This window comes from Falco naumanni, chromosome W (assembly GCF_017639655.2).
Source record: "Falco naumanni isolate bFalNau1 chromosome W, bFalNau1.pat, whole genome shotgun sequence".
Taxonomy (NCBI): Eukaryota; Metazoa; Chordata; class Aves; order Falconiformes; family Falconidae; genus Falco; species Falco naumanni.
Genome location: NC_054079.1, coordinates 24,266,966 through 24,292,606, shown reverse-complemented (window position 1 = coordinate 24,292,606; position 25,641 = coordinate 24,266,966). Strand labels below are relative to the sequence as shown.

Here is a 25,641-nt window from a genome sequence, read left to right as displayed (position 1 = left end):
CAAAGAGTCATCGCATGAAAATGGTTTCAGACTACTGCCAGCCCAGGCTGAATTTGAACTGGTGACCCACCCTCCATATTATATTCCCAGTATTATCCATCATATAAGTTAAATGTTGAAATCTGGTATTTCCCGAGGTACTTTTAGCATACTAAATGTGCTTCCAAAGTTCTGTGTTTTGCCCCTAGGTTTCAGCCATTCAAAACACCAGCATGTTCTCTGTTCCCTCTGAATGCAGGTGGGAATGGACTCATCTAACAGACAGAAAAGAGACCGCATAGCTTCTAGTTAAACCATTCTGTTTTGTTTCATTTTCTTTCTTGACAGGATCCAACAGCTGCATCTATTTTGGACAGAGATTGTGATACGAGAGAGGGAGAGACTGTAGCCATGAACTATAAGCCGTCCCCACTTCAAGTGAAATTAGGTGAGTCTTTGCTGATGGAGATTGAAAAGGCTGAATCCAAGGACTGAAATATGGTGAGGTGCTCGTGGAATCATATGCAGATCTCCATGCATGTGGCTGAGCATGCCAGCTCAGTTCAGACAACTCACAGAGCAGTTTATCAGTGTGATTCTGCTGCTCAGGGAACTGACCTACAAACATGCAAGGACTCTTTATCTTGGGCTGTGGTAGAGGAAGGAAGCTATGCCTTGAAAAGAAGGCATAGTTTTTTAAACCTACAGATTTTTATCAAGCTAAGATCAAGGCTCAGCCAGAAAAAGAATTAAGATAATATAGAGGAACTGTATAAAGAAAAGACAGGATTACTGCAAACAAAAGGGAAAGGATCAGAGACTCGGACTACCAGAGAAAGATAGAGCTGTGTTACTGTGAGGTCAAGGGTTTGTAGGTTTGTAAAGGTTCACATAGAAATACTTGTGCTATTTCTGAGCAACGTTTTGAAGTTCTGGAAGCAGAATCATCATATTAGCACTATACTCTACTTCCTCACAAGGCTAACACAAGAGGACAGCAATCCACAATCCACACATGGCTGTCCTGCCTCCAAAACCTGAGCCACTGTTGTGCCACAAAGACTCAAGACCCTGACAAGGGATAGGTCAAAGGAATAGTGTGCATGTTGCTTAGAGCATGGATAAAAAAATGGGAATCTAAGTCTGGAAAATTTCCCATAGGAGCAGGAGGTAGTCCCCTGGTTGACCTTCACATCAGAACAAATGACATTGACAGGATGCTGCTGGAGCTAGTTGAGGTTGACCTGTTGGAGCAGGTCCAGTGGAGGGCCACAAAAATGATCAGAGGGATGGAACACATCTCCCATGAGGACAGGCTGAGATAGTTGGGGTTGTTCAGCCTGGAGAAGAGAAGTCTCTGGTGAGACCTTATTACAGCTTTTTAATACTTAAAGGGGGCTTATAACAAAGATGGGGACAGACTTTTTAGCAGGGCCTGTAGCAACAGGACAAGGGGTAATGATTTTAAACTAAAAGAGGGTAGATTCAGACTAGATAGAAGGAAGAAAGTTTTTTATGATGAGGGTGGTGAACCACTGGAACAAGTTGCCCAGAGAAGTTATAGATGCCCCATCCCTGGAAACATTCAAGGTCAGGTTGGACAGGGCTCTGAGCAACCTGATCTAGTTGAAGATGTCCCTGCTCATTGCAGGGGGATTGGACTAGATGACCTTTAAAGGTCCCTTCCAACCCAAACCACTCTACAATTCTATGCCATGCTGTGGAAGGCTCTGAAAGAAGTAAGTGCACAGATGTTCAGTGGAATAGCTCTGGCCCCTACCAAATGAGTGACAAACACAAACAGCAAACAGCTAAGGTTTGAAGAAGATTTGGGGAAGTTTGGTCATTGGTGTATGGTTATGAAGAGATATTCTCTGATAGATAGGTTTTATCCAAGGACCTGCAGTATTCCTGCAAACACTGCTGTTGGCGTCATTTATAAGAGGAACCTTAAACACCAGGAAAGGGCTGGGAAGCATTTGTGCAGTCTCAAGGCTCTGCCTGAGTATGTGGTAAATTGAATAATCAGACAAATCTGGTCATAGCAGTGCAGAAAGGAATGTCACAGAGTAGATCCATGGATGGCAAAGGAAAAGAAAGTGGTTGAATAGGCAATATCTTGCTGAAAGAGTGACTAGGGAGAAGAAGAAAGTTGGATATGCAAATGTTATGCAGCAAAGTGGAGGACCTTGAGCTACTGATACAGGATATGAGTGAGTGCATTGGGGTAGTAGATCTGTCCAGCAGTTGCAGTCATGAGCACTCTAAAACCAGCGACTGCTTTTCAGGAAAAGGCAGGGAGCAGCAATATATGTTAATGACAGCACAACTCTTACTAGTAAAAGATTATCACTGCTAGCATGCCATATGCCACCAGGATCCTTTTTCACTGCCAAGAGAGTTCTGTAATGTTATTAGAAAGATAATTACTACTGCAATAGTTGTTTTGGATAATTTAACATCAGGAATCAGGTTGGAAAGCAACTGATATTATTATTGGTAAGTCTGAGATATTCTTGCATTTCTAGGCAATAAAAATATCCTCCAGAGATTCACTAACATGACAGGAAATGGTACTATTTTAGACTTGGTTTTAGTAAGTCATGAGGACGTTACAAAAGACCTGATCATAGGAAATAATTTGGATTCAGGGATAACAAGTTCAATACATGCAAATTAAATGAAAAGGTAATTTGAGGTACATCTATAACAAAATTCAGTTTTATAAACTAAGTGCTTAAGCAAACCCAGTAGATTGAGAAGCCCAGGAACTCAAAACACATCAGGTAGTGTTGAAGGAGAAAGTATCAGAAGAAAGGAGATTGCTAACAGAGTTCTCCAACATCCATTTCATTTATATGTTCATTATGACTTTGACACAAAAAGCAAGAATTGGCAAATGGAAATTTAATCACAACAGCAGTGATGAAGTTCCAATAAGAAGTCCAAGGGCAATCAAAAGAGACTTCAGGACTTTCAGACAACTAGTTAAGGAGTAAGGAGCACAAGTAGATTTTTCCTGTCCTTCCAGTTGCAGGGAATGATGTTGGAAGAAACACGAAGAGCCAGCTGATAAATACCTGACTCCGTGACTGGTGTCACCAGCAGAATTCGGGGGGGTTTTGATCATGGGTCAGTCTACACAACACCAGGCCTGCTGGTGACATGGGGTACACCTGTGTCAAAGGGGGGAAAGGACTGTTGCGCAGGAGTTAGCAGGGCTCATTGAAAAAGCTTTAAACTAGATTTGAAGGGGGAAAGAGATAAAACCAGCCTCACTCACAGATAAGGGTGCGGGCACCACGACAATGTTTGAGGGACAGTGTGCTAGCAAGGTCCTTCAGTCTGTTCCACGATGGGCTGAGTACACTGGAGCACATTTGAGACATCTCTATACTAATGCACGCAGCACCTTAGCCATCTCAGTGGGGGTAGGGGATGGAGATCTGCGCAGCAGCAAAGATGCAAGGGTTGTTGATGCGTTAGAAACCATGGAAGCACCTTGAGAAGAGTCATAATAGGAATTAGGGATTCTCCCCCCAAAAAGGTGGCAGGATCAATAGCGCAACTGAAGTGCATCTACACCAATGCATGCAGCATGGGTGTTGTAGTTCAACCCTGGTTGGCAGCCAAGCACCATGCAGCCACTCGCTCACTCCCCCCACAGTGAGATGGGGGAGAGAATCGGAAGAGTCAAAGTGAGAAAACTTGTGGGCTGAGATAAAGACAGTTTAATAGGTAAAGCAAAAGCCACGCACACAAGGAAAGCAAAAGAAGGAATTAATTCACTACTTCCCATCGGCAGGCAGGTGTTCAGCCATCCCCAGGAAAGCAGGGCTCTCCCATGCGTAACGGTTACTTGGGAAGACAAATGCCATAATGCCAAATGTCCCTCCCCTTCCTTCTTCTTCCCCCAGTTTATATACTCAGCATGATGTCATGTGGTATGGAATATCTCTTTGGCTAGTTCAGGTCAGCTGTCCTGGCTGTGTCCCCTCCCAATTTCTTGTGCCCCTCCAGCCCTCTCGCTGGCAGGACCTGAGAAACTGAAAAGTCCTTGACTTAGTAAAAACATTACCCAGCAACAACTAAAAACATCAGTGTCCTATCAACATTGTTCTCCCACCAAATCCAAATCACATCACCGCACCAGCTACTAAGAAGAAAATTAACCCTATCCCAGCTGAAACCAGGACAATGGGCAACACATAAGAGGATTTGGAAGCCATTGTGCAGCTGGAAAACTATGATATAGTTGCAATCACAGAAACATGGTGGGATGACTAACACAACTGGAGTGCTGCAATGGATGGCTGTAAACTCTTCAGAAGGGATAGGCAAGGAAGGAGAGGCAGTGGGATACCTCTGTATGTTAGGGTGTGTTTTGATTGTCTATAGTTTGACAATGGTGATGATAGGTTGAGTGTTTATGGGTAAGAATCAGGGGAAGGGCTAACAAGGCAGATTATCATGGTGGGAGGTCTCTTATAGACCACCCAACCAGGATGAAATGACGGATGAAATATTCTAGTAAGCAGCTGGGAGAAGTCTCACAATTGCTAGCCCTTGTTCTCATGGGGGACATCAATTTACCAGATGTCTGCTGGAAAATAAAACAGCAGAGAAGGAAACAGTCTAGGAGGTTCCTGGAGTGTTGTGAATGATAACTTCCTGACACAGTTGGTGAGGGGAGCTTGGACAACACTGGACTGTTTGTTTGCAAACAGAGAAGGAGTTGTGGGTGATGTGATGGTTGGAGGGCTGTCTTGGCATAGTGATCATGTAAATAATAGATTTTTCGATTCTTGGAGAAGTAAGGAGACTGGTCAGCAGAACCGCTACCTTGGATTTCCAGAGGGGCAGACTTTGGTCTGTTTAGGAGCCTGGCTGACAGAGTCCCTTGGGAGGCAGTCCTGAAAGGCAAAGGGATCCAGGAAGGCTGGGCTTTTCTTCAAGAAGGAAATCTTAAAGGCACAGGAGCAGGCCATCCCCATGTGCTGAAAGATGAGCTGGTGGGGAAGAAGACCAGCCTGGCTCAACAGAGAGCTTTGGCTGGAACTCAGGAGAAAAAAAAAAAGAAAAAAAAAGAGAGTTTATGACCTTTGAAAGAAGGGGCAGGCAACCCAGGAAGACTACAAGATGTCAGGAAGATATGGAGAGAAAAAATTAGAAGGGTCAAAGCCCAAAAAGAAATTAATTGGCTACTGCTGTAAAAGACAATAAAAAATATTTCTGTAAGTATATCAACAACACAAGGGGGGCTAAGGAGAATCTCCATCCTTTATTGGATGCAGGGGAAAACATAGTGACAGAAGATGAGGAAAAGGCAGAGGTACTTAATGCCTTCTTTGCCTCAGTCTTTAATAGTAAGACTATTTGTTCTCAGGGTATGCAGCCTATGAGCTGGTGACAGGGGAGCAGACGAACCTCTATAATCCAAGGGGAAATTGTTAGCAACTTGCTATACCACTTAGACACACACAAATCTATGGGCCAGATGGGGGGATCCACACAAGGGTACTGAGGGAGCTGGCGGAAGAAAGCTCAACAAGCCACTTTCCATCATTTATCAGCAGTCCTGGCTACCCTGGGAGGTCAGAGTTGACTGAAGGTTAGCAAATGTGACACCCCATCTACAAGAAGGGCCATAAGGAGGAACTGGGAACTACAGGTCTGTCAGCCTGACCTGGGTTCCGGGGTGAAGGTTCCGGAGCAGCTCATCTTGAGTGCCATCACGTGGGCATGTGCAGGACAACCAGGTGATCAGGCCCAGTCAGCATGGGTTTATGAAAGTCAGGTCCTCCTTGACTACCCTGTTCTCCTTCTATGACAAGGTCACCCACCTTACTGGATGAAGGAAAGGCTGTGGATGTTGCCTTACTTGGTGTTTAGTAAAGCCTTTGACACTGTTTCCCACAGCATTCTCCTGGAGAAACTGGCTGCTCGTGTCTTGGATGGGTAAAAAACTGGCTGGATGGCCATGCCCAAAGAGTGGTGGTGAATGAAGTTAAATCCACTTGGCAGCCAGAGTCATCAAGTGGTGTTCCCCAGGGCTCAGTATCAGGGCCAGTTTTAATATCAATGATCTGGACAAGGGGACCAGGTGCATGCACCCTTATTAATTTGCAGACAACACCAAGATGGGTGGGAGCATTGATCTGCTTGAGAGTAGGAAGGCTCTACAGAGGGATCTGGACAGGCGGGACCAATGGGCTGAGGCCAGTTGTATGAGGTTCAACAAGGCTCAGTGCTGGGTCCTGCACTTGGGTCACAACAACCCCACGCAATGCTACAGGCTTGGGGAAGAGTGGAAAGCTGCCCAGCAGAAAAGGGACATGGGGAGTTTGTGTCGACAACCCAGCTGAATATGAGCCAGCAGTGTGCCCAGACGGCCAAGAAGGCCAATAGCATCCTGGGCTTGTATCAGAAAATAGTGTGGTGGCCAGCAGGACTAGGGAAGCGATTGTTCCCCTGTAGGGTGGCACTGGGTGAGGCTGCACCTCAAATCCTGTGTTCAGTTTTGGGCCCCTCACTACAAGAAAGACATTGAGGTGCTGGAGCACGTCCAGAGAAGAGCAATGAAGCTGGTGAAGGGGTCTGGGGAACAAGTCTTATGAGGAGTAGCTGTGGGAACTGGGGTGGTATTTTAGTTTAGAGAAAAGGAAGCTGACGCTCTACAACTACATGAAAGGAGGGATGTAGCGAGGTGGGTGTCAGTCTCTTTTCCCAAGGAGCAAGTGATTGGACAAAGAGGAAATGGCCTCAAGTGGCATCAGGGGAGGTTTAGGCTGGATATGAGAGGAAAAATTTCTTCACTGAAAGGGTTGTCAAGCATTGGATACAAGGCTGCCCAGGGAGGTGGTTGAGTCACCATCCCTAGAGGTATTTAAAAGATGTGTTAGACATGGTGCTTAGGGGCTTTTTTTAATGGTGGGACTTGGTAGTGTTAGGTTAACAGTTGGACCCAATGATCTTAAGAGTCTTTTCCCACCTAAAATGATTCTATATTTGGGAGACATCAGTACAACAAAGACTCAGAAATGCCACAGGAGGAATAAGCATGAAAACTGGAATAATAGAAATGAGGAAAATATGACAGGAGAACCTCAGTCTGCTGTAAACTAGAATTTACCAACTGGAGGTGACTTAGAAAGAGCAGCCTGTTACATAGTTGACTGCAAGGTAACCTACTTATTAAAATGGACTAATATATGAAAATATGCCCTAGTCAGACTTCTGCAGAGTTTAGCAGCTTTTTTTCCAAGGATCAGATACAACAGAATGAGTCCTTCTGCCAGAACTTCTGCTTTTCCACATAGGGAAAATTTTATTCCACTTGGCCACTGCTGAATGCTACTATCCACCAGTAAAGAGGCAACGGGTATATTTGGAAGAGTCTGAATTGTTTTTTTCCAGTAGCTAGAAGTGTACCATTGCCAGGTACCTCTTTTACAGCTAGTGCTCTTTCCTAGTGAATACTCAGTGCTGACCACAATATGCTCATGAAGGTAATAATGGGTGAAATCTACCTGCTTAAGAGGAGTTGTCTGACAAGGGCTAACAAGCATCATCCTGGCCTTGTCTCCAGAGAGGGTCTGCTCAAACATGCCTCTCTGCCTGCGTATACAGCATGCCTCTAATTAGGTGAACACATATCTAGTGGCATTTGGATCAACTCTCTACTCTTGGCCATACCCAAGATGAGCTCTAGGTTATCTGGGGCAAAATGAGACTAACAGTATTGGTCTGTAGCCAGCATAACATACCTTTAATCCACATCTGCTCCTGCTGCTGTTATTCTTAAAATCTGCCCAGCCTTTACAATTTTCAAGCAGTTTAATGTCTCTCATCTCCTGACGTCTGGCCCCCGTTCCTCCAACTTGATCTTTTGTCTCCTCTTCTGCATTAAACTCAATCAGGATGTTGGATTGGTTTTTTTTAATCTAGGCAAAATTAAGGTAGTACATAAATGTTTAATAGCTTATCTGGCAAGGCCATTGATTGGAATGGTAGCAACTGGGGGTTTAATCCTATTGCAGGTTTTCCATATGGATAGAGTGCATTTTTTCAGTGTTAATCAGGAATCAGTTGTTCAAACATCAAATGCTCTGCTGCTGAATGTCAATAAATGTGATTTTTTTTTTACTCTGTGAAGATTCATACATAAATCTGTCATACGTGCTTGCTGTAAGCTTGGTTCAAATGAGCTTCAATAAATACCAACCCAGGCACGAATACAACTTTTACTTCCAGAGTCCACACAGTGATTGAAGTGTGACAGAAAGAGTATGCTGTACTGCATTGCACTGAACACAGATTTATTCCACTGCTTTAATAGTCTTTTCCTTGGTTGCCTCTCCCCCTATGAAATAAATACATTTTCACAGCCACATGTTTGCTAAAACTAACCAGGTGGCTTATATTTCTAGTGATTTCCTAAAGGTTACACCTGGTTTGTAAGTGGAATAGTAAAACATTTAGCTTGCTGCTGAGGCCATAGATCAACAAAGTGGAGAATATCACACCAAGGGGAAATAACATCTCCCAGTTTGCATAGTTTCAAAATCTTAAACCCTTATTGATATTATATCTATATTAATTATGTATTTCTTACTTTTCTAACACCTCCCACTTTGTCTTCTGTCAGGAACTGCAGGGGCTTAGCCATGCTTCCTTCTTTATTGCAAATCACTTGATAAGGAGGGCTCCTGACAGCACTGGGGGGGGGGCTGGGTGTCCATTTAGTGCTTAGGATAATGTCTCCAGCACATCCTTATTAGGAGACATATTCGGATAGAGAAAGCCTTTTGAAAACAGAAGACATTTGTGATAGGAAGAGGAGGAGGAACAGACTAATCCCCAAGTGTAAATCTCAGGGGGCCCGTACCCTGGAAGGCAACAGATCTCCATGGGATATCCCAGGAGATGAGATATTATTTTAATGAAGCTTATGCCATCTGGTTTTGCTATTTTGCATTTTAATTTCTCTTCTCTGTGCCGAAATCCCCATCCAGGCTGTCTTACTTAGCAGTCAATGATGTGACAGTGTTAAAACAGAATGGGAAACGTGGCAATTTGTTTGGACTGTTGTCAGAACAGGCTGCTGCGGTGATGAGGGACTGGGGCAGTCCTTCATAAGCACGTCCATCACACTGGAACTTGGCAGTAAATCTCCTGCATCCCCCATATGTTCATCTGCAGATGGGAGAGACAGACAGACTTCATAGCAGCCTTCATCCCTCTGAAGATATCTGTTGCCTTAGATGTAAGCACTCCTCTCCTTGGACTAGATAGAGGAATAAGGCACTGGTTTTGGAAGATTGTTCAGTGGGGTGTCTAAATGTATGCGACACAAGAGTGTCTAAGCTAAGCAAACCGATCCCACCTTAAGACTGAGTGAACTACATGCAGATGAGGTCTCCTGCCATAATGACTAGAGAGGAATGCCTAGTTCATATTGATGAAGGGTTGAAAGAGTTTATGGGTTTTGTTTAGATTTTCTTTTGCAAAGCTTCTTGTGAAAAAGTTTACCCAATTGCAACTGTAGCAGATAATTTTCCTACTTTGCTAGCTATTGTTTTGTTCCCCTCCCAGCTTAGATCTCATGCTGGTACTCATCTTAATACCAAAAAAACAGCGGATGATACTAGTCAGCCCCATAAGGAGAAGCAAGTATCACAAAGTTGCCTTTGGTGTAAGCTGCTGTAGCTCAATTACATAATCTACCAGCCTAACCAGCAGCTTTCCTTGCTTCAAGAGACAGGTAGCTGTCACAACACTAACAGAGCAGAGCTATTACATTAATTAATAGGGTACTAAACACTTCTATTCCTGCCAGCCACATTGTAGGAAGTTGCTTCCCCCCCCCCCCCCCCCCCCAGAGACACAGCACAGATCACTCTTGGAGCAGGTCAGCCATAGCCCAGGTACTGCTGGGAAGGAAATTCTGCTCACTGGGTAGCCTAGACCTATTGCTAGGGTAGGCATAAAAGCCTCTTGAGTCAGCCCAGCCTTTTGGCTTTCTCTGTGACAAGGAGGATTAGAGCAACTGAATGGCTATAGCAGGATGTGAACTAAGAAGATGGCTTAAGGAGAGGTGAAGGAAGTCTGGTAGGAAAAGCTATTCTCCAACAAATAACCATAGTGGCTCACCCTTCCAAGGAGAGATCTCAGATGATACCACCAAGGCTTCTTGTCTGCTTCTTCCTGTATCAGTCCCACCCCTCCATGAGAATACATTAACAGGGATTGTCCTGCTGAAATTTTGCAGGATGCTGTTGCTGGTTTCTACATAAACTAAGAGGCTTTCTGTTGATCAGTAAAGGGGAGCCCTTTGGTACCCAGAGCTGGAGAGCAGCATGTGGAGGCAATGAACGACAGTCAGTGTAAGCCTCAGGGAATGGGCCCAATCCCTATCTGTTGCTCATCACTCCATCACTGTGCTCCTCCATGTACAAACATCCCAAGAGTCTACATGGTGACAGCAGAGGAGTTCATATCTCTGGCTTACAGTCTCTAGCTAGGGATGGGGATTCTGCCCTGGGGGAAACCAGTTAGGTGCATCCACTTCCAAGCAACCAAATTACTTGTGCTATTGGATTAATTCCTGCTTGCTAACAAACAAGATTCTCAAAAACCTCAAGCAAGAAACTGGAATACGCTCACTTAGAGCAAACAACTCTGGTAGGGTAAAACCAGCAGCAGAAGAACCCTGCCAACAAAGAAATATAGCATGTCATTCCCTGGTGTACCCGACTTGACAAAACTGAGATCTAATTTATTGTTGGGCCTCATCTTGCTGTGAGGACCCGAGTGAACAGAGAAAATAATCCATTTCAGGACAGAGGCTGACAACACAAGCGGGTGGTGTTATGCTCCTGGCCTTCCAGCCTGCTGCTTGTGCATTCATGCAGATTTTAAACTGCTGTACAGTCAGGGAAGAGTAGTACTGGGAATATCAGTCAGCAAGCTGAGAACTATAAAGCCCTCAGGGTTCAACATAAATAATTAGTACATTTGTGTTTGAAACTTTACAGGATTGTCTCTAATCCCAGGTAAAGAACAGACTACCTTTATCTCCCCATATTTCTCCTGAAACTGATCTTTCAATTTGTGTAGTTTTTACACACACACACACCCCCCCCCCCTTTCCCTGGGGTTGGGTGTGAGTTCAGAACTTGTTTTAAAGCATCTCCATGAAAGATCCACATGCACACAGCAGAACAACCTATCCCAGTGCTGTTCGAAAGGGATGCCTCGCTCAGGAGATTCCCCTGCTCTTGCCATAGGTCAAGATGAAAAACTGATGCTGGGAGATGGCAGTCCCAAAAAGAGCAGGCAAGCAAGCATCTTGCATAGGCTGAATGGCTCTTTACCTGCCTGCATCTGTGACTCATTTTCTGCATCATCTCTTCCCGAGTATGCTTCAGCAGCTTGTGACTTCTAAGCATTTCACATAGAAAACAGGAATAAAAAGGGAAGGTTGAAGTAGACTGGATAAATACCATTAGTGTATCATTTTGTCACTGTTAAAGGAGACATTACACAGACATGGGTACTACTAGGTTTACTTTAGTCACAACTCAGAGTTGGGCCACCACCTCAGTGAGTGGCACAGAACAACAGGGATACTGCTGCAGCGCAAACAAACTTAGTTGGCTGCAACAAGGGCTTTTACCATCGGTCAGATTCCACTGTCCATGGCCATTTCTCCTTCCTCCAGAGGCCAGACCACACTGGCCCCTCCTCCATCTGACCACCCATCCCACAATCCTCAGGGGCTATTTAAACACTTAGCAGGAACATAGCTACAGCTGCACAACATCCATAGTCAATCAACCCCACTGCCTTCCAGGCAAGGCCACAGCTGCATGTTATCAATGCTAATCAACCCACTGCCTTCATTCCTCTACAATTCCCCCTTTTGTGTATTTTAACCAAAAAGGCCATGTCTATCATCCATTGCAGGGGCCCTTGGCAGGATGTGTGGAAAGGCTGGTTCAGGCTGAGTTAAGAAGGCACAAAGCTGCATCTGATTCAGGGCTCCACATCAGGGTCACCCAGATGTTCTGACTCCCCTCTCAAGGGGTCTGTGGAACAGCAGATATCTGATGTCCTCTTGTCAAATCTAGGGATCTAAAACAGGCTTAACACCTAGCAGAAAGCGACCGCGGCCCTGCATCTGTGGAGATACAAGCATACCCTCATCCCAGGTAATTAAATCCACAAGCCTGTCCATTTTCCCATTTGTAGGTCTCGCATTAAGACCTTTCCTCAGATAGGAGGATCTCCTCCCTGCAAAGACAAGAAATGAGAGATAGTCACAGGCCACACTTTCCCAGCCGGCACAGTCAAATAATCCAATGTATACACAGCTTTCCATAGACAAGCATGCGGAGTCTCAGAACTCATTCCCCCTTTTTGTTTTTCAAGAAGTAGCTTTAAAGTATGATGAACACGTTCCACAATGGCTTGGCTAGTCAGGGGAATGAGGGATGCCAGTAAGTAACATGTTCCACCCCCCCCCAAGAGGCAAGGAACTTGGCCATGTGTGCAGATGAGTATGCTGGTCCATTGTTGTCTGTCTTGAGACACTTCAGAACCCCCAGAGCAGCCCAAGCCCGTTGAAGATGTGAAATGGCACCCAGAGCCTTCTCCCCAGTATGGGCAAATTCCCACAGAACTTTTGAGAAGGTATCAACAGAGACATGAACATACTGTAAATGACCAAAAGGCGGCACATGTGTGACATCAGTTTGCCACAGATCCAAGGACTGATATCCACATGGATTAACCCCTCGCGGAAACATCGGTCTGGGACCCAATCACTGACACTCTGGACAAGCAGCAATGATGGATTTTGCATCCACAAAAGATATTTTAAATTGATGGACCAGTGCCCGAGCCCCCTGATGAAAAAAATTGATGAGACATGAAGGCCTGTCATATCAGATCCAACACTGGAGGAGTCCAAGCAGGAGCTGCAAGAGCATTCCCTTCACAGACAAATCTGGCAATCCAGTGTGACTGCAGATGTGCAGGATGTAATATCTATGTGTATGTTGTCTCACCATCACCCATAATGTTTTTAATTAAAAAAATAGTCGTGGTGAATTTACCTCCTTAAGCAGCACACAGTCAATGCGTTGTGCAACATATGCAACACAAGTGGAGTCTGTAAAAATGTTTACAGCACATTGAGAAAACATTTTAAAGGTAACAATGACAGCACTAAGTTCAACCAATTGGGGTGATCCCCATGTTAAGTGTATCAATTCTTGCCATTGCTTCCCATCATACCAAGTGACCACTGCCTTTCCCAATTTCCCAGAACCATCTGTAAAAGCCCAGTGCAAGGCCCTACGGTCTATCTGCTGCCAGCAGCTTTTGAAGTATTTGTATGTCTGAATAAGTTTGTAACAATTTATGACCGGGAAGGTAATAGGATATTTGTCCCTTGAATCCTTCCAGAGCTAACTGAAACAGTAAACTGTTTGACAAACACCAGCTTACATAATTGTGTTCAATGGGAATTATCAGATGATTGGGATCTTGGCCCGTGAGCTGAACGCACCATGTACATCCTTTGGTGATGATTTTTGATACTAGCTCAATCCGAGTGCTCACTGTCTTCTGTGGCTGTACAGATAAAAATAACCATTCCAAGACATGTAGCAGATCCTGCCAGCACTCATTCCATTGGCCTATCATCCCACAGGATTGTTGGTTCACAATGACAACATATAAACTTACCAGAGTTCATACATCTACACAGTGTACCCTTTTTTGCTGCAGACCATTGGCCACCCTCTCCAGGGCTAAGGTGGCTTCTTTAGTTAGTGATCGGGGAGGCATCAAATCAGTGTCACCCTTCAATAGATCAAAGAGTGGTGTCAATTGGTCTGTTGTAAGGCCCAAGTATGGCCTTACCCAATTTATGGCCCCTAATAATTTCTGCAAATCATTTAGGGTTCTGATATTTACTCAGAGCTGGATAAACTGTGGCTCAAGCATTTGATCTAGCTCTTTAACTCCCAAGTATTTCCACAGGGCTTGTTGTTGAATCTTTTCTGGAGCTATACATAGCCCAAAGGTGGCCAACGACTGCTGCAAAACTGGATACGCTTGCTGAAGTTCAGCCTTATTTGCAGCTGATGCAAGAATATCATCCATATAATGATAGCAATACACTTGCTGAAATTGTCCCCGTACAGGTGACAATGCCTTTGCTACATACCATTGACATATAGGAGGACTGTTTTTCATAACCTGCAGCAACACCATCCATTGGCATCGCTTAACAAGGAGCCATATTGTTTCTGCTAGGTATGGAAAAAGCAAATTTACATTTATCAGCTTCATGTAAAGGATTACCAAAAAAAAAAAAAAAAGAATCTTTTAAATCAATTACCAAAATGTCCCAGTTTCACGGGATCGTCATCAGGGAAGGCATGCCCAATTGCAGGGCTCCCATTCCCTCCATTACATCATTTACTTTCCTTAAATCTTGTAACAGGCACCATTTGCCTGATTTTTTTTATCACACACACAGGGGTATTCCAAGGACTATGGGAAGGTTCTATGTGTCCTTGTGCTAATTGTGTAGCCCTCCAACAATTAGTCAAAGAACATTTTTCCTCAGTTCCACCCAAACAGGGGTATCTGTCTTCCAAGTCAAAGGCAGAGTAGGTCTTTGTACACCCTCCATCACAGTGGCCCCTATTAAAAATCCTTCTGGGTACCAATGATGACGCCCCATTATCTCAAAACATCCCATCCCCACAAGTTCAGAGGGACATCAAGCACATACAGACACATCATTGGTGTCTGGCCCTCAGGGTTTCAAACTTGCACCATATACTGACTTTGGACACTGTGTCACGCCACCCACTCCCACCAATATGAAACCTGCTGAGCAGACAGGCCAAGAGCGAGGCCAGATGCACACAGATATAATAGCTGCATCTGCTCCCATGTCAATCCTTCCAGTCACCCATATTGTGGAAGGAGTCCCTTTGGCAAAGGTGATTTTACAGGTTAGAGTTGGTCAAGCATTTTATACGCTCTGGGTCCAGAAAATTTGTGGTGTTCCTGCTGAACCAAACCCTTCTCTGCCCGGATTTTGTCATGGGTGCAAGTTAATTATGCCCACAAAGGAATTAATTGTGCAATCCAGCTACCTTCAGGAATTGCCACAGGTGGGGGTGGGTCCACACCATTGCTTGAATCTGACCCATATAATCAGCATCAATGACTCCTGGTAAGACAAACCAACCTTGTAATGTTACACTAGAACATCCAAGCAACAGTGCACTCAATTTATTGCCAATGGGTCCCACAGCATTCAGTGGGACCTTATGTACTTTATCATCTTCTATTGTGATGGCAGTTGCTGTGGTAACATCCAGTCCAGCGCTCCCTGAAGTTTGGGCTGCAAGTTGGCTGCATAAGCCTGGAGTTGTTGTGGAGGATTCATTTGTATCATTACACAGTTCCTCCTCCCATTTCCCTGCTCTCTGTTGCCACCTGCAAGTAACTGCCCTTGAGTGTTAAATTTAGATCTACAGTATTTTGCAAAATGCCCTGGTTCGTTACATCGACAGCACACCAAACCAGAGCCATCAGCCCTTCCCAGCCTCAATTTCTTTGGACAGTCCTTCTTTAGGTGACCTTCCGGCCCACATGTGTAACAACAGCAAATGACCCTGACTGCATCAGCAAAGGTCTTGCCAGACGCTCCATTTGGAAGGCAGCAGTTCCTACCATCCCACATACATCCATTAATTCTATTAAAGTGGGATTGCGATCCACCATGCCTGCAATCACCTTTCTACAATCCTCATTTGCATTGTCCTTAGCTAATTGAAGTAACAATGCTTCCTCAGCTGTCCCATTCTGTATTTGCTTATCCAGAGAGTCTCTCAACCTATCCAGGAATGACACTTACCCCTCATTTGGACCTTGCCTTATTGTGGTCCATGACTGTTGTGGAGCAACATGATCTGGGACCCGCAATAAAACTTGGAGGGCTAACTCTTTCCCCTGCTGCAGGACTACAGGATGTAAGCAAGCTTATAACTAAGGAGAGTTAACCAGAGCTTCCCCCATCAACTAGGGAACCCCTGCCCCAAAACGTGGATCATCCTGGGGGTATTCTAAATTCATCAATGATTGCTCATTTGCCAAGCACCTCCAATTTGACTCAAATATTAACATTTGCATAGGGGTCAATATAATTTGCACAATTGAATGGCAATCATGAGCAGTAAGCTCTGCTGTGAAAAGACTATGTAACAATGATTGAGCATAGGGCAAGCCTATTCCGTACTGTATACAGGTTGATCTTAATTCTTTTATCACTCCCCAGTTGAAAGGTTCCCACTCAGGGGGAGCATCACCATCCCTTTGAAGCACTGGACAGGCTAACACCCTGCCCCCCATGGCAGTTGCAGCGTCGATATCCCTTTCCGCAAGTGCTTGCTCCCGTATCTTTTTCCAGAATTTGGCAGGATCTGGTCCCAATGCTGTAATTTGGACTGGTTGTTGAACACAACCTGAGGTCTCCTCCAATAAACCTATCACAGGTGGCTCGGGATCACAGTCAGGCAACGTGCCAATGACCAGATCTCCCCACCACCCCAAAGGGAACCAATTCTGCCTGCTTGACCCGGGCACCGCTCTGCTCCTCCTGCCAGCCCCAACTGCTTGAGTCAGGCAATGGCAAAGAATCTGGCAGCACCAAAGGTACCTATTGGGCTCATCTCTGCAACCGGGGGATGTGACTGCTTCAACTGCAGCCTTTGTCTCCCTGTCCACTTCTGATTGTTCTAGTAAATCTAAGACCAATCTCTACGTTGTCAATGACTCTGGAAGCAATTTTGTCCCCCTCTTCACAAGCAGCCTCAAAGAGTAGCATTGCAGCGCTTTGCCATATCTGAATGCTGGAAACATTTTTTCCCTGCAACTGGCTAATCCTTTTACACCACCCCAGCAGAGTTTCTTATTGCCACCTCATCATACTTTTACACCTCTGTTTTTCAAATATGCCCATTAGCATTGTTAATGTAGGGCGTGTGTCTCTGTCCACTTCGATTGTTCTAGCAAATCTGTGATCAATCTCCATGTTGTTAACAAGGCTGTAGCGGGTTTTGGTCTCCCCTCGAGGCAGCCTCAAAAAGTAACTTTCTAATGCTTTGGCCATGTCTGAATGCCAAAAAAGCTTTTTCACCATAACTGGCAAGTCATACTTTTTACACCACACTAGCAGAATTCTTATTGCCATTATACAACCTTTTTTTTTCCAAATATATCCATAAGCATCACAAAAATAGAATTTATCTCCTGATCCACTTTTAATTGTTCTAGGCAAGTCTAAGGCCAAATCTCCATGTTGTTAGCAACGATGGTTGCAGTTTTATCCTCCCTCAAGGCAGCCTCAAAATGTAGTCTTCCAGCATTTGCTAGTGTCTGAACACGAGACATTCTTCAGCTTAACTAGCACATCATTTACTTTGCACCATCCTAGCAAAGTTCCTATTGCCTTCTTGTTATACTTTATGCTTTTTAAAAAAATATCTATAAAGCATTATTAATATAGAAGTTTCTTCTTTTGCACCCATATCAATTAGCCCACATCTACACTAGGCACCAAAAGTTGCCAGTTGAGTTAAGATGGACAACAAATGTTGCAATAACACCCACATCAAATTTAGTCATCAGCAGCTCACCTCTCACAGTGCCTGCTACAGGGTCACTGGTTCTCCCACTTGTCTCAGCTACACTGGGCACAAGTTGCTGTATTCAGAGCCCCAACTCGCCCTCACACAGGGCACCAATTATTGCAGCACAAACAAACTAGCTGGCTGGCTGCAACAAGGCTTTTACCATCGGTCAGATTCCACTGTCCATGCCAATTTCTCCTTCCTCCAGATGCCAGACCACGCTGGCCCTCCTCCATCTGACCACCCATCCCACAATCCTCAGGGGCTATTTAACCACTTAGCAGAACAAGCTACAGCTGCACAACATCCATGTCAATCAACCCACTGCCTTCCAGGCAAGGCCACAGATGCATGTTATCAATGCTAATCAACCCACTGCCTTCGTTCCGCTACAGGATACAGCACAGCTTATATACACTTATCAAATCATTAGTCAATGTCTGAAGGTTTTTAGAGAGTTTTCCTTTGGTCTTGTCAGGTTTTCAAATCCCGTTGATTCGTCTATTCAGTTCCAGTCCTCTGCCTCGTTTCCAAGGTCCTCCTTGGATCATGATCTTCTTGTCCTGTCCTGCTTTAACTCACACAATCCTTCAAGCACACTTAGTATCTTGAACAAGCAATTCCTATTCACATATACCCATTTTTCTAAAAACACCTGGCATTTCTGAGAGCACCTGTTGTACACAAATTTGATCATCTATTGTTTCTCTATTCTCCCACTGATTAACTTGACTGGGTTTTAAACCAGCCTGACTTTGGGCTATACAAGGGCCAAGGCCTGGTTCTGCCATTTAGCAGCTTCAGCACTTTAAATTTTTTAATTCAAATACATTTTCTTTAACACTGTCCAGTTGACAAGGAGGCAGCGATATAGTGGCTTTGGTGGGCACCTGGCACTCAGCCAAGGTCACCCACCGCAATCCTTTTTGGTGCCCAATGGTGGGTGTCATGGTTATAACCCCAGCCGGTAATTTATGCAGCTTTAAGACTGACGGGGTCCATGTGCACCACAGTGCATCTACTTGATTTTGCCTCTTTGAATGGGATTGATGTACGTGTACATGGGTTATTATTCTTTCCATTTATAAGAGAAATTGCATATGCACATTTATTGTAGCATCCTTCTTGTAGAATCTCTCCAGATTTTTTTTTGGAGGGGGATGAGAGAGTGAACAGGCTGGATCACATTAAGGGCAGTAGGGCTGTCTGCAGACAGAGCGGCAAGATGAGGGGCAGAGAAACAGTTGTAGCAGGCATATTGTTGCAGATTAGTTAGAGGAGAAATAGAGGGGCAGAAGGGAAGAGGTGTATGAAACATTGTAGCTGACAAAGGCTTCTGGTAAACAGTAAAGCCTTGAAGAAAGACTGGAACAGAACAATTCACTGGGAGTTCAGCAGAGAGCTCTGGGCATGAGGGAGTGTGTGAAAGTGCATGAAATGGAAGGGAAGGGAGGTACCAGTCAGCAAAGTGCAGGAGCAAAGCATGGGGCACGTGAATATGACCAGATAATGTGGCATGACATTCACCAGATGTACCTAGTCTTCCGGTCACTACTGCAATTTGGCTTCATTTGTTATGCCACCCCACCAGGGCTTTACTGGCCTTCCCAGCCCTCCACTGTCATATATGCGACCTGTCCCGTGACAAGTTACTGGGTACCTATGGTACCTTGGCAAGCCAATAGACACACCCACTCACATCTTGTGTGTTGCACGCACTACTCTTGGCTAATACGCCTTCAAATAAAAAAGGTCATGAAGTAGAGGCTGTAAGGTAGCTGAATCATTTTGATGGACATTATCTGGCCGTTCCTTTGGCCACTCCAAATTTCTACAGTACCTACAGGGTCTGATAGGTCTAGGGAAAGTGAGTTAATCCTGAAGATCTGCTTCTACACAAATAATTTTACTTTGTAATGAGAATGGGCCAAAGCATTTGGAATCTGAATGGGTTTTTTTTGCCTGAAAGCAGGAGACCAGAGCTGCAAATACAGGTTCCTTCTTTGCACTGCCCTGACTCACCATAATCTGTCCCACCCTCAAATATAAGGAAGCAGCTCAGGTTATCTCCTGCTTATTTCACTAGGGTTGTGAGGCAAAACAAATTAAGCAAAATATTGAGATTCTCTGATAGAAGGAGAGAAAAATTCAGGAACTGAAGTAGTGATTAGAATAAAAACTACCTGGCCTAGTAAAGCCTAACCCTGGCAGGCAGTACCACAGCAGTGATAAGCTGGTGGTCTTTTCAGAGGTGTCATTACACAGTATGTATTACTGTCATCACTGTTCTCTATGAAGCACTTAGCTGGTTTAAAAGAGAGTGATGTCCCCAAAAGTGATTTACACCTTATTCCTGAGGCTAACGCCAGCTGAGTTGACAAGGCTGTCTGCTCAGGTGTTGACATCTTTGACAAAATCAACACAGAAAAGGGCAATAGTATTAAGTTTTCTGGCTTCTCCGAGCCCTGTGTACTTAAATGTAGGTTACACCTGTTCCTCTGGCCCACTGCAGGGGAATGGTTGGACTTGATGATCTTAAAGGTCTTTTCCAACCTAAATGATTCTATGATTCCCCAATTCTGAATTACCCAGGTGTTACTATTTCTGTAATTCCTTCTAATGTCTCCATAGGTAGATGAGTTTCTGTGTATCACTCAAGGGAAGCAAGTAGAACCTGGTTTAATTAATGTAAACTAGCTCCAGAACAGACCACAGAATCTGCAGACAATATTGGATAAATATTTTTTCTGTGTTTGATTTATTAATGATGAGCCTTAAACTGTACCTAATGGTTAATTGAACTTGTTCTGACTATTCAGTGGTGTGTGTTTCCCCCTTTGTCTTCTCTGTGCTGCACACTCAGCTCTTAACTGGGAAAGGTTACTGTCTGCTTATTGAGTGTCAAGGCGGATCAGGGTTCTATTAAAGAAATAGTGTGTAGAAATAACACGTGTTTCTTAAAGGGAAGGAATTTGTGCTGGTATAGGAAGTTCACTGCAATTCTTGGTTTTTAACTGCTATCCTTATGCGCAAAGGATGCTCACAGCACCCTGAAAACTTCTTGTTGCTTCTCTGAGGTCTTAAAGGATCCTTTAGAGACAAGAGCTCAGAAAAACACAGAAACTTTGGTGTGCCACAGCAGGAGAGTGGAATAGATGAGGATGTCATCAATATTGTGTGTCCTGGCAATTAGCCAAGGCCCTTGGTTAGGTGAGGATACCTTGGTAGCCTTGGACACAGATCTCAGCCAAGGCATGAACAGAGGAGCATCCAAGGAACCCTTTTTCCTCTGAACCTGGGGACAGTCTTGGGTCAAGTTATAGCAGGCCAGCATTACACCCAACTGTGCGCAGCAGAGCCCCAGTATGCCAGTCACAGTAAGTTGATGCAGCTAAAGCTCTTAATGTGTCAGTTACAGAGATGTACTGCATGATAATGGTGTAGAGAAGTAAGTAGGATAGAAGCAGCAGGCAGCAACAAACTAAGCACATTTTTTTGCCCAGTTAGCAGAGTCAGACTTCATCATGTCCATTGGTTTCAGTTTTGTTGTGAATCCTGATTTAGGATCCTGCCGAATATGCCAATTTTGTCATGAATGGGTGATTCAGGCTGCTTAAAGAACTACTGTCAAAGGTATCAGCAAAAGGTTGTAGGACTAGGCAATTTGGGAGAAAAGATGAATAGTACAAGTGAGACAATTATACTTTGTATAAGTTGATTTGAGAAACTGTTTGACATATTAAATGACATTTGTGCTAAAAATATGTCTTGAAACAAGGCTAGCATATTAATTTTTAAAGTGATGCTGTCAGGCATAGGTAGTTTGGAGTCCAAAATGGAGGCCACTTTTCAAAATGAATGATTTCCAGGTTTTGCTTACAATTAAAAAAAGAATCCCAAAAAGAGATCTTGGGCTAAAAGTCTCTAGTAAGCCCTAGCATTATTTTTTATTTTTTAGTTCACTAAAAGAATGTAATTTGTCATTCCAAAACTATTCACAAATTTATGTCTAATTTACAAGGTGGTTTTGGCTATAAAAAGTTTGGGAGGCTCAGGTCACAAAACAGCTGTGGCTTTTTTAGCTATAGACTTTCAGCCAGAACATGGAAGACTCAAGTTCAATTCCTTTCTCTGCCTGAATGCTTTAACTACCAGGCTGAAATGGGGCTTTATGCAGCCTCTGATCTATGGAGCAGGGCATGAAGCAATGACAAAATGAGAAAACAAAACTTTGACATAGATATTTCTGTGCAGGCAGATGTTATGTTTTTCGTGCCTCCCAGCTCACATAGCTGACTCACTTCCATCTATGTGCAGAAGAGCTCTGATACACTACAGACTTGGCTTGAGTTCTTTGGGTTTTGCTATACTTCATTGAAAAGGGATGATCAATAACACAAGGAGGTGATTTTAGCTCCTTGTTGCCAATGTTCTTCTTTCTAACTGCTATTAAACATTCATGGTTCCTGGGAGTTTCCATCTCCCTAGAAAGTGGTGTCATGGCCACATTAGAAAAGGCTATGGCTGCTTTGGGTCTCATCAACTAGATGAATTAAAACATCTCCAAGGGGTCTCTAGGACATTCATCTGACCTAAAACCACCCTGTAATCTCCTGTGCTTCAGGGCAGGGCAGAGAGAGAAAGGGAAAAGGGCAGGAATAAAGGGGAAAAAGACAGTGCCAGCTGTCTGCATTTACCTGGTAATGACCATCAGAATGGAAATGACCAGGATAATGTGGAGAGTTGTAAGAGAAGTGGAAAGGCTTCATATGAAACTTTCTCTGTGCTAGTAAGGAATTATATCAGTATGGCTGAGCTGGCAGTAAATTGCCTGTAGCATCTAGTGGGTACTTCATTCCCAACCTGTTTCTTTTCTCACCTTAATCACCTTAAAGAAAACCTTTTTCACCATGAAGACAGTCAAGCACTGGAAAACTTTTCCCAGAGAGGTTGTGTCATCTCCATTCTTGAAAGTTTTCAAAACCTGACTGAATAAAGCTCTAAGCAGTCCAGTCTGATCCCATACCTGATCCTGCTTTGAGCAGGACGTTGGGCTAAAAAGCTCCTCAGGTCCCTTCCAACTTGAAGTATCCTATGATCCTGTTCCTAGTTAAGGCTCCGGTTATTTTTTTAGATGTCATATACTTTCTACTCACTACTGAAAAAGCCTATCTAAAACCTATCTAGTTATTCTCTTGGGATCCCAATGTAAACACAGTAGAATTTGCAGAGGTAGACTTAGGTAACTTGTGTGCACTGGCACAAAGCAGTTCTCTTCCATAAGCACTGGTATATCTACTGGTAAACAAGAGAAACCCAATTGCTACTTGATTTTCACTCCATTACAAATGTTTTGCTTTTTCAATTTTAATTATTGCTCTCTGTTCTTTCTCTTTAATTCACCAAACCTCCTTGATTGTACAATGATTGAATTTAAGAACATGTTAAAACTAATTTTCTCCTTTGCTTTTTACCTCTTACTGAGTCCAGTGCACAGACATGGAAAATTGTTCTTTTACAGATGTGTTTCCTGACTTGCATTTTATCCATGGTACTCAATGCTGAGTGATCTTTTAATACCAGCAAGCAGCTGATTTCTTATACCCACCATGTCCTAGCAAAACAAGGGCATTCACGGAGTATAGCAATGGAATATTACAAACCAGAACCAAATGCAAGATGGTTGTGCAAGTATTCGTGGGAGGTGTGGTGCAGGTGACAAACAAGCAGCCACTAAGGCAGCTGTATAACAGCTCCATCTCATAGACCAATTTGAGCTCTTCTTGGCATTGGTGGTGTCTCAGACAGCCATTGGAAAAGGCACTTGTGGTTTAATCCCAGCTGGCAACTAAGTACCACACAGCCCCTCTTGCTTGCTCCCTCCCTTGGCCGTCAGCATGATGGGGAGGAGAATCAGGAAAAGGTAAAACTCATGGATTGAGATAAGAATAATTTAATAATTGAAATAAAATAAAATATAATAATAATAATAACAGCAGCAACAACAATTGTAATGAAAAGAGAGAGGGAAAGAGAATAAAATCCAAAAGGAAAAAAAATCACCCCAGTGATGCACAATACAATTGCTCACCACCCACTGACCGATGCCCAGCCAGTCCCCAAGCAGCGATCAGCAGGCCCCGGCCAACTCCTCCCAATTTATATACTCAGCATGATGTTCTATGGCATGGAATATCCCTTTCGTTAGTTTGGGTCAGCTGTCCTGGTGGTGTCTCCTCCCAATTTCTTGTGACGCCCCGCCCTTCTCTCTGGCAGAGCATAAGAAACTGACTTAGTATAAACATTACCTAACAACAAGTAAAAACTGTGTTATCAACATTATTCTCATACTAAATCCAAAACACAGCGTTGTACCACCTACTAAGAAGAAAATTAACTCTAGCCCAGCTGAAACCAAGACAGTATCCACCCCTTATTCCACACCATTTACATCATGCCACACCTTAAAATACATCATCATCTTCCCTGTCTTGATATAAACACAGATATCATTCCCTTAGTCTATGGACCATCCCTCTAAAAGTCCATTGAGTTCATTTAATCCATGACGTTTGGCTCCATCTGTCATAACAGTCTTTGAAGGCAGGAAAGATGGTGCAAGGTGTTGGATTCTTGCATGTTGAAGCCGATTCTGATTCTGTCACCGCTGTGCTGGTCTGGTTTCATCAAAGTTCATTCTTCATTAATGTGGCTATCAGAAGGGAGTCTGGTTCAGATCTCCAAATCCAGAGTGGCAGAGATGGGCACTGCAACATGCCCAGTTTAATGATGGGCATATAGAAGTGAGAATATTCAGTGTTGTCTAGCAATAAACATCACACAATTTAATTCATTGACTGTTTTCACCCTAAAATCAAGTTCTCTTGAGACACACATCAAACTTCCCCATCCTCCCGCATTACCCACCAAGTGCACCCAGGTCCCTGAGTAACAGCAATCCCACAAATGGGGTTGACTTTGTTTGAGGTAGGAATAACCCACACTGTTTTTCCCAAGCATATTTTTTTTACATGCACTACAGGAACTTTCTCCCCTTCTACAGTATGTAAAAGCTTTGACTGGGCAGGGCCCTTTTGATTGGCAGATCCTCTAGTATTGACTTACCAGGTGGCTTTTGCTAGATGAGTATCCCAATGTTTGAAAGTCCCACCACCCATTGCTCTCAGTGTAGTCTTTAACAGTCCATTACATTGTTCAGTTTTCCCAGAGGCTGGCGCATGATAAGGGGATATGATATACCCACTCAGTGCCATGCTCTTTGCCCAGGTGTCTTATGAGGTTGTTCTGGAAATTAGTTCTGTTGTCTGACTCGGTTCTTTCTGGGGTGTGTTGCCATAAGACTTGCTTTTCAAGGCCAGGAGAGTGTTTCTGGGCAGTGGCATGGGGCACAGGGTATGTTTCCAGCCATCCAGTGGTTGCTTCCACCGTTGTAAGCATGTGTTGCTTGTCTTGGCGGGTCTGTGGGAGTGTAATATAGTATAAATAGATCTGCCAAGCCTCCCCATATTTATATTTCAGCCATTGTCCTCCATACCAAAGAGGCTTTATCTGCTTGGCTTGCTTACAGTACATTTCACATTCATGAATGACCTGTGTGATAGTGCCCATGGTCAAGTCCACCCCTCGATCACAAGCCCATCTATATGTTGCATCTCTTACTTGATGGCCTGAGGTCACAGGCCCATTGAGCTATGAATAATTCACCCTTATGTTGCCAACCCAAATCTACCTGAGCCACTTCAGTCTTGGCTGCTTGATCTACCTGCTGGTTGTTTTGATGTTCTTCAGTGGCCTGACTCTTGGGTACGTGAGCATGTACATGATGTGCCTTCACAACCAGGTTCTCCACCCAAGCAGCGATACCTTGCCACAACAGCAGCCCCATGGGTTTACCTCTGCATTGCCAATTGCTCTGCTTCCA

General features: G+C 44.0%; 1 protein-coding gene and 1 long non-coding RNA gene across 11 annotated transcripts in view; one reads left to right on the top strand and one right to left on the bottom strand.

The window, feature by feature from the left end:
• Positions 1-25,641, top strand: part of LOC121080507 (protein FAM219A-like) — a 198,874-nt gene that overhangs the window by 110,091 nt on the left and 63,142 nt on the right. For all 10 annotated transcript variants that reach the window (XM_040578565.1, XM_040578559.1, XM_040578558.1 and 7 more), the window contains exon 2: positions 328-427. In XM_040578565.1, coding sequence (XP_040434499.1) covers positions 328-427 — 100 coding nt within the window. The remainder of the gene's footprint in view (positions 1-327; positions 428-25,641) is intronic.
• LOC121080511 lies at positions 325-16,571 on the bottom strand. The gene is made up of 3 exons (XR_005825397.1): positions 16,561-16,571; positions 5,020-5,025; positions 325-433 (listed from the first exon to the last, which is right to left on the bottom strand). It is a non-coding gene; the product is annotated as an uncharacterized LOC121080511 (long non-coding RNA).